At 37.4% G+C, this 9,873-nt stretch overlaps 1 protein-coding gene across 2 annotated transcripts; it reads left to right on the forward strand.

Moving 5' to 3' along the window:
* The first annotated feature begins 1,895 nt into the window (after window positions 1-1,895).
* Window positions 1,896-6,539, forward strand: LOC103712374 (nudix hydrolase 12, mitochondrial-like). Of its 2 annotated transcripts, none has more exons than XM_008798880.4 (6): window positions 1,896-2,512; window positions 2,619-2,711; window positions 3,515-3,629; window positions 3,725-3,808; window positions 5,709-5,858; window positions 5,957-6,539. In XM_008798880.4, the coding sequence occupies exons 2-6, from the start codon at window positions 2,638-2,640 to the stop codon at window positions 6,152-6,154; spliced, it is 621 nt and encodes a 206-aa protein (XP_008797102.2). In that variant the 5' UTR covers window positions 1,896-2,512; window positions 2,619-2,637; the 3' UTR covers window positions 6,155-6,539. The 2 variants fall into 2 exon arrangements, with proteins under 2 accessions (XP_008797102.2, XP_008797101.2); XM_008798879.4 differs by having other exon boundaries at window positions 1,898-2,512; window positions 2,612-2,711.
* Window positions 6,540-9,873: the final 3,334 nt, after the last annotated feature.

The following is a 9,873-nucleotide window of genomic DNA, read 5'->3' on the forward strand; positions in this document are numbered from 1 at the left end:
TTGGTGCTGCAAATGAGTTAAACTTGGCTGTGCAAAGCTTCCAGAAGCTTTTTTTTTGTTTTTTTTTTGGGTACATAAGCTTTAAGAAGATTTGACTTGGCTTGTTATGCTGAAGGGATATATTAAAGCTTGAGCCAAGTTTGAGTTTGGCTTAGACATTAATATTCTGGTATTAGCTTCTATCCTTGAAGAATTATCTTGAATTTAGTTAACGATTAGATTTCTAATTATTTTCCTTCCTCAAAAAGAATTTTTAATTAATTTAATTCATCTAACTTGTTTAAGCTAGAGTCTTTAGAAAATCAAAATCTTAAAAAACACATTGAGTTTGACTTGTTTTTAATTGAATGGGCTTGTTCTTAAGCTAAATTTACATAGATCTAAGAAAAATATGCTTAGAGCTTACATATCTTTGGATCTTTATTAATAAACAATCATTCCAAATAGCAATATTTGAAGTGGTCTCTTATACTAGAAAAAAAATAGAAGTGACTTGAATTTGCGAAAATAAGAATAAGGTAAGCCATTTTTATAAAATCCTCAAGAGAGGAATCTAAACCAAAATTAATGCACCACGTAAAACAAATTAAACAAATTTATTAAAATTCTCATGAATGTAAGTCTTAATACTAATAACTTTTAAGATATCAAAGATGATAGGTTTTTGTAACATGAGATAGCACGGGAAGAGGAAAAAATACTTGAAAAAAATTAGTAAATTAGAAGAAAATATACTACTAAGCAAAATAATAATCATTGATCATCAAAAATCATCTCAAAATAAGGCTAATACAAAGGATAGATAGATCATTTCATTTTGCCCAACCATGAACATAATTTTTTTTGCCTTCTTTCGTGATTATGTAAAACTTTGTATATGAGTGTATAAGGATTGCATCCCTTACATATTATTTTTTTTCTTTTTTTCTTTTTACACTATTCTGGTATGAATACATTTAAGAGAGTCAGAAAGCAGTAAGTCCTGAAGAACATTAAAAGTAGACATCACATTGATCCAGAGCACCCTATTGGAGTGGTCAGCCATGAAAAGGCCACCTAATTCGCAGATCTGCTCACCTCCCGATAGATATGTCTCACTGCAAAGAAAATGCATCCTCTCACCAAACTTCACATATCCTAAAGCATGAGGTCCTACCTCTCTAGCCTGCCTTTGTATCTAACTAATTACTGTAGCAGAGTCACTCTCAACCAGGATAACGTCAGCTCTCATGGCATGCCAACTATAGCTAAAGCTAGTCGAGTTGGCCCTCAGTTCAGCTCATAGAACTGAGGTGTCGAAGATCAGGTTACTGCCAGTAGCAACGAGTTACAAAGCCCACTCCGCCCCTCTTACCACTATCTATCATATATCCATCGAAGTTCACCCTAAAAAAACTTGGAAGTGAGGGCTTCAAAGATGCTACAAGAGCTGAGGTGGAGATTCAATTTTTTCGAGCTATCACAAGTTCTCTAAAATGATCTGAATGGATGATCTCAGTAGTTTGCACCTGAGCTCTGACCGCTCCTCCTAAAAATCTAAATTTTTCTGGCCAACCCGATGTCATAGGCAACATATACAGTTGTAACTGCAATAGATCTGAAGTGCAGCTTGCTCAAGCTACTCCTCTAGTACTCTAGGAAATTAACTGGGTCGCCGTATGGGGCATCCCTTACATAGTTTCCAGGGATTGATATGTAAAAATGATCATTGGAAGTTAATATATGAATACAATGTGAGTTAGGGTTCTACGTGCAAAATATTTATAAACATATAAAATAAGCCGAAAAATCAGAGATCAAGGAATAAAATAATGGTCTAGAAACTCCCTCCGCCTTATCATGATTGAACCGAACAAATAAAAAAAGAAAGGACAAAGAAAATTCGCGAGTGATAGTTGATCCCCAACCTCGATCCGAGGGAGTTGAATTGGTCCCGCGCGAAATCTCTCTCTCTCTCTCTCTCTCTTAATGGCGACGGAGCCACGGCTTCTGTGAAAGATCCCAACTGCATAATTGTGGGTTGTTGTGATATAATCTAAGTCTTCTCTTCTCGGCTTCGATTCCATTTCCATCTTCTCCAGTCCTCGGGGGTTGCTCGCTTTGTTAGGTTTAGGGTTTGGGCGTCGGAATATAATACAAAGATCGGTTTTTTATTCGGAAAAAAAGAGGAGCTTTGGGCGGTTTCGTTGACCCGGGAAGCATTAAATTCGGCGGGAAGCGGCAGAAGTGACATATGGTGGTCGGCTTTGGAGAAGCCCTCTTCTGCTCGTCTTCTATCTCTCTAGCGTTTGCTTGAGATTTTCGGATTCGGCGATCCATCTCTCTTTTGCTCTCTTGCTCTCGCAGTTCTCTTCTTTATTTGGAATGCTGTTTGGAAGGAGAAAGGTGTGGTCCTTTTGAGTAAAGAGTGTGTCTGGTTGGTTTCCAAGAGGGAATGGAGCTCCGGATTGTGAGGTGGAGGTTCTGAGGCTGTTGCTCTGTTTCTGGGTTTGGAGAGTTGCTGATATCTCAGGTGAAACAGAGCTTCTCTCGCGTATTTATACTAGGATTTTTGATCTGTTAGCCTCTTCTCATCTGTTTCTATGTGCTTGCTGCTTTGTCTTCTCTAAAGTTCACAGCTTTTTTTGTCGCCGAAGTATGTCGTTGGTTCTGGTAGCTCGGAAGGGGCGCCATCAGCAGCGTTACGAAAATGGGTATCGGCTTGTCGCAGGGTATTATGCCTTTTTCCTTGGCTGATTCCTCTAAAAACTTGATTTTTATTTTATTTTTATCAGAATATCTTGGCTTGGATTTGATGCCTATGACCAAACTGTGCTGATGTCCGAAAAACAGGAGAGATTAAATATTTTTCTCTCCATATTGATGTTTGTATAGCAGCATTCCTAAAATAACCAGATGGATATGATGTAAATGGTGATGCTAGGAATAAGACCATTTTAATAAGCTAAACTATTCGATCACCGGACATGTTGGCATGCAAAGGTGGCACATCAGATTGCATAAGCCACAGTACAGGAAGCAATAATTCGATAGCCAATTACCTCTTGTTTTCTTTTTATATACTGGGGTCTTTGCTGCGATCCTGGTTGAGTGTTACATGACATCTTCTCATGACGTAGTAAATGTGTGGGATGGATTCATACTTGGGTTCTATTGGACAGAAATTGTAGCCATGATCATATCTAACTAGAAGCAGCTTACGTATCGGTGTAGGAAAAGTTCGCGTGATGACTGAGTAGGAGTTCAATGGTGTCTTTGATCTAAACTAGCGGTGCCAAGTAGCTGCAATTATTTAATAGATATTCTTGATCCATTGACTATGGCAAGCATGCGAGATGCTGTTTTTTGGTTGTGCATCAGGCAGACTATGTTATAAGGTGTTGATCTATACCGTATGAATTGTCAATCTAAGCTTTAAAGAACATATGATTTCTATTGTCTTCTCTGGTATAATTGTCCAAAATTTAATTTTCTTTTTCTTTTTCTGAACTTTTCTTTCATGTGGTGGAAACAGATGCATTCCTTATAGACAAAAAACAGACACAGAGTCTCACAGTGGCAATTTGATAGATAGGCTGGAAGTTCTCATGGTTTCTTCACCGAATCGAGATGATTTTATCTTCCCAAAGGTGCAACTTTCTGTTCCATTTGCTTCAAGAGTTTGATTTTGGAAGTATATTAATTTTCTCTGACAAGGTTCAAGAATTGATTTTTTGGTCATCAGGGTGGATGGGAGAATGATGAGAGTGTAGAACAAGCAGCACGCCGCGAAGCTTGGGAGGAGGCAGGTGTGGACGGGATTATTAGCGTAAGTATTTAATCTAAATTTATTGTTTGCGGACATGGGGTGGTCGGTTTTATTAGAGTTACTGTAGCTTTCTTGAGTCAAATTTCTTTCCCCATTTACATGTGAAAACATGTCTTGAGTTGTGTATATCATGAGTGATTTTAATTTCCTACGAACCAAGAGGAAGAATCAGATAACAAGGTAAATGCTTTGTATCTGAGTGAATGATGGTCCTGATGAAATGAATCTTTGAACTCGGTTAAAAATAGAAATTAGCATAGAAGAGTCGGAAGTGTTATGGCAAGGGCTATTAGAATACTATATGAGAAGGCTGTTCCATATACTCTAAAAATATGAAACTGACACTTAGAAGCTCTTAATTCTAAAGTTTAAATATTACTTGTTATTGGCTTAATTGTAAATTTGCATTTGCAACATGAGTTTTGTTATTTCTCTATCGTGATGCAAACACTAGGAGAGTCTTGCTGATGGTACTATGAAGTATATGGTCCATTGCTCCTTTGTTGCATTTAGTTTCTATATCTAGAGTCCGATTTGCATTTTACTGAAGAAAAAAAAAAGGTGATTTTCCTCGGTAGCAGGATTAACATCCAAATTACTTATTTAAATAATTGTATTTTCGTTTAAAAAGCCAAAGTTTTCGTTTAACGCATATAACATGTTTGTCAACCTCGTGGTGCTCATCACTCTTATATTAAACAAATTATATTGTTTCCACTTTCCATCTTCAACAACCCATTCCTCGAGCATTTTCTTTAACACTTTAGGTGAATTTAATATCATTGATCTGCCACCTTACCCAACTGATATGCATGTGATCTATCTGTTGCTTGCCTATCTCTTGTACTGCTCGATCTGTTCGGTGATGATGCTCACATTACTTGAGCAAGTTAACCACTCAGGTTTATATCATTGTAAAAATAGTCTGATTTTTCTAAATTCTGGTGCTTCATTCTCTTCCTAAAGCATCTTGTAAGTTCAGAAGTGGGAGAAGCACATCATGGTATTTAAAAAGAGGTACTTGATGTTGGGGGAACTGCTCGAGCTTTGATGTTGTTGCAACGATATCATGCTTTGGAACCACCAACCAGGAAAGTTAAGTGAAAACTTTATGGGTTGACTTTTCTTCAATATTCTGTTAAGGTGGAGCTATAAACATGGCTATGTACTCGAGTCTGGTGCCAAAATAAGGATACAAGAAGGGGGAAAGGGAAACATTTTCCTTTCTCCTTTGGTTTCATTAAATTAGGAGCTCCTTAGCACATCAGTTGAGTAACTGAGACAGATGAATAGGGTATATACAGAGTCATAATGTCGTTCTTCGTAGTATTTGCATCTGATATTCAAGGGTTCTTATCTCCGACTGATCCTTGATTCATGTCGGGTTCAATCCCCCATTACCACAATTTTTTTTTTTAAAGCTAAAAGTTAGGTAAGTTCCTATCTGCTACTGATCCTCCTGTTGAAAATATTTTATTAGTATACAAAAATTGGTTTAGGATCATGTTTTATTAATTTATCATCTGAATGCTGGTAAAACCATCCATTTAACAATTCAACCAAAACTTCAGGACTGTTATCTATCATGTGTATTTATCTCTTTTGGAAGGAGACTCTGTTTTCTCCCTTTGAATGATTTATCTGATTTAAAAGGTTCGAATGCTCGTTGCTCTCATTTTTATAATTTCTGCAGTACTTTGGCATCATCCTTTTCTTCAATAACTTAAAATAGCCGATAATCAGTGGGGTAGGTAAAGTAATAACCATGGAAAGGGTGCAGACAGAAAACCACAGAGCAATTATGCTTGGGGGGCGTGCATGTGTGTGTGTGTGTGTGTGTGTGAACTTGTTCACCATTAGTTGAAGCATTGTGATGATCATTGTCCTTTCTTGTCTTCAGGAAACTTGTCTGGGTTCTTGGATTTTTAGAAGCAAGAGCAGACAGAATAGTTGCAGCCATGAAGGAACCTGCAAGGGCTACATATATGCCTTGAAGGTCACCGAGGAGCTTCAGTGCTGGCCAGAACAGGCGAGCCACAAAAGGAGATGGGTCAGTATCTAATTGCACTCCAATTATATGGTATACAAACCAGGTGCATCATTTGAGAACTCACAGGCCCCCTTCTAACACTACTATTCTTAAATCAGATACAAGTGAGGGAGGCATTTAAACTTTGTCGGTATGACTGGATGCGTTTCGCTCTTGAATCATTCATACGACTAATGTCGGACCAAACTATGCTGCCTGCTCCTGAGTTGCCAGAACCAAAAAAATTCCAGTTGCTTCATCGGAACCCTTCCACAGCTGTACCATTAGCTTCTGTGCCACTAGCTTCGACGAGCTGAGTTTTGTTAAGCCAGTCTTATGTTCGTTCTCTCATCTTTATCAGAGAACTTGGGGCTTGGCTTTGTATCATGTCACTCTGTAACATAATGGAGTTGCTTGTTCTACAAAGTTCTTGGTGAAAATGAGGCTCGTTTTGTTTACGCCAGAACTGTTGTGTGGAGTCCCAGACACAGGCGTTACTTTTGATGGGGCAATTTGGCATTGGTCTGCTGTTGGGTGAGTCCCAATCATGACAACATCTTGATCAATCCAATGGCTGTCATTGGGAATCCAGGATGGTTATTAGTGTAGAGTGTGTCACTCATGTTGTAATTCTGCTGTAATGAGAATGGGTTCATTTCCATCCACTGGGCATCTATGTGTACAGTACTTTATATTTTGTTACTGGCCTGATTATAGCTAATGCTTCATATATCAATACTAACGCTCGCTCGCGCACAAAAAGAGAGCAATCTAGCCTCTGCATGATGGACGGCTTAGGAATTGAATCTGTTTCCTATATTCATCCTTTCATCTTGATTGGAGATGAAGTTTTTAACCAAGAAGTTTATTGTTTCTCACCTTCTAAATATGACCACAAGTTTGGTGGTCCTGGAATTGCTGGAGGAGGTACAATGATCTAGAATTCTGAAAAAGAAATTTTATCAAAAAGTTTAGAAGGAATTTACACAATTTAAATCTCAGAGAGATATGCGAAAATAGAATACAAATCTATTCATACTTTTCCATAGTGATCATGCAAGAGCAATAAATAATAAATAAAAACAACTGCATTATTAATTATCGTATGAATCAGCTGTTACTTATTCATTAATTAAATTAAAGATTCTCAGTAAGCTTTGACTGACTGGGAATAATCCAAAGAATCATATAGCCGGGGAAAAAAATGTGAACAATGTGAGAATTTTTCAATAATTGAAACAATTTTTTATTATGCTTGTAGTTCTTAGCAACCTTCTGCTGCCTCCCTCTCTCTCCTCTGTAACCTCTCCACCTAATTCTCTTGCATTTTCTTTTTTGTTGTCTCTTCCTTTCATTTTCTTTTTATTCCTTGCTTTCTTTAGTCTTTCTTTAGTAGTATTTTTTCATTATCTCAACGAAATCTATATTAACGTAATACCTTGTGATGAAAAAGAAAAATATTATCCTTCCCCCAAACCACCAACAAAAAAAAAAATCTAAAAGCTTGGTCTAACCATGACCAACAGACATTTTTTTGGAACAAAGTTGTCCCTGTCAACCATACCATCCAACATTTAAGCTTACTAGTAATAATCTAGAAGCACTTATTTTATCATAACTCTGCAATCAGAATCAGAAAGAAGCACTTAACCACCAAAAGAAGAATCACAGAGAAGCACATGTTTGGTGCATTAAGTTGGAGCACCATACTCTAACCACCTCTTCTTGATTTAAAATATTTGGTACTCACATATGGCTATAACATTATTTCAGTACAAGAATCTCATTGTGTCTCTATGAGATTGTATTCAAAATTTGTATGACATGTGGTTTACAGTCAGTAGATGGTAGGGATGCTTTAATATTTCCAAGACATAATTAGTTTATTGTTGTCACTGTAAATCAGAATATAGTAGCTGTGTCCCTCTTTTGTTTGGAGAAGGCTCCAAGTACAAGTCTTGCAAAATGTTCCCCCCAAATGTTTAACTTGGATAATTGTGGCACCATTTCTTGAAATAAATGATCGTTCTCGATCATTAAAAAAAAAAAAGGGGGTGAAACAAGGTCATGCATAGCTGTGGCACTAACATAATTCACTGAACATAATTTTTGTAACAGTCAGGTTAAGTACTGAAGGATGTGCAGATTATGAAAGTAATATAAATGTTCATTTAAGTGAGGATCACAAGTCTGCGAACCATCTCAAAAGAAAATAGTATATTTATCTCATATCTTGATGAATCCAAACCATTTTGTCCACGAGCTTTACGTAATTTCAAAACAAAATTTGACATTACAATGGCAATGATGATGATGATGATTGTAAGTTTTCTCGACCTACAGCATTTGAATTCAGTCCATAATGAAAGAACCACAGCAAATAACATAAACTAGGTAATGTTGCATGACCAAAAAAAGATTTAATATAAGCATGCAGATTTGGTCTGGGTGCCAAGTGAAATCTCCAACTGGACTGAATAAGGTTCTGCCGAAGTTAAAGTCAATCCTCTGTTCGTAACAAGTCAAGAAGGTAGTTTAGGAACAGGCAGGCTCAGTGAATGTGGAAGGAAAAATAGATCACTTGTGTATATGAGTGCTTTTGGCTCAAAGTAATACGGGGTTCCAGCCATGGCCGTGCTGGCCTGGGTGGATTCTGATCCATTTCCACAGGGAAATATGGTAGGGAAAGGTCCAGTCCTTTTGCTGACAGCACTAAACTTTGTGACTTGATCCAAGGTAAGAGAAGACAAAGGGTTCCACCAATCAACCAACATAAACTCCGAGGGAAGACCCTCTCCACGCAGTGACTATAACTTTAGTTTCCTTTTTTTTCTTTATTTAAAGGAAACCAAGAAGCAGCAGCGACAAGTATCCACTTAAGTCTTCCTTGAAGCACTACAAGCGTGGAAAATGGCACTTGAGACTTTAAGGTCTGTACCATCTTTATATATCTACGATTTTCCCTTCATCTTTACTAAAAATTTTAAAAAAACAAGTGAGTGGCCTTCAAATGAACTCATTGGTCACCAATTTTTGTTTATAGCTCATGAGAGGGGCCACTAGCCTAGCAACTAGTATCTACCATTTACTACTTGACATTCCATCGTGCACACAAACCATGGAGCTTTTTGCTCTTATAGTGGTTTGCACTTTTTGACTCCCCCCTCATCACAAGCACATCTTTTCACATCATGTTCTACAGGAGCCTAGGAAATGAAGCCTAATGGGATATTGTGAAGGTCCATCACACCAGCTTTCCCACTTGATAGACCTTTTATAAGGTATCCTAACCCATGTTTACATGTTCAGTCCATGCAATATTAAGTTGGTGTGGGGCTTTAAGAGACAAGTTGGTACTCTTTCTAGCATTCTGCTGCAATTTTTGAACTCAATAGGTAGAGCATATTTCTTGCTCTGCCAGTGGCAAACAGCTAGAAGTTGGGTGTGTAATTTAAAAACTGATGCTGAAACCAGTCAAATTTGAATATGGATTGTGGCATCTGAGTAACAACTGAATTGCATATTTCTTTTTAGTGTAGTTCCTTGTGAGTGCTGACAACAAGATGATCGATGGTGGATTGTCTTAACTTTAATTATAACCGAGGGTGAGGCATTTAGAGGCAAGATTTGAGTGTTTGCTTAATTCAGTGGTAGAAGTTAAACCAAAAGTAGGATTTTTCAAATAACTAGGTGTAAGAGTTTGGATGGGATCATTTGAAGCTTCATCTTGTAAAATGTATCTGAAGTCTGTCGGATGGCATCTTGCCTCCCTTTCAATCAAAAAAAAAAAATCTAGAGTTCATCTTGCCTGGTAACTCTTCAGATGTGTTACAAGGCATATCCATGGAAGTCTTTTGTAAGGCACTTTTCGAAGTTCTTTTTTTCTAGTTCAAAAAGGAAAAATAAAGTGATTCATTTATAGCCTTTGTGAAAATGCATCTAGATTCTTGAACCTCAATAAGCCCATGCCAAATCCAGGTGATGCAAAATTAAAAAAGCAGACACTGGCTTAATTTACCATGAAGAACAATTAACA

This window comes from Phoenix dactylifera, chromosome 14, assembly GCF_009389715.1.
Source record: "Phoenix dactylifera cultivar Barhee BC4 chromosome 14, palm_55x_up_171113_PBpolish2nd_filt_p, whole genome shotgun sequence".
NCBI lineage: Eukaryota > Viridiplantae > Streptophyta > Magnoliopsida > Arecales > Arecaceae > Phoenix > Phoenix dactylifera.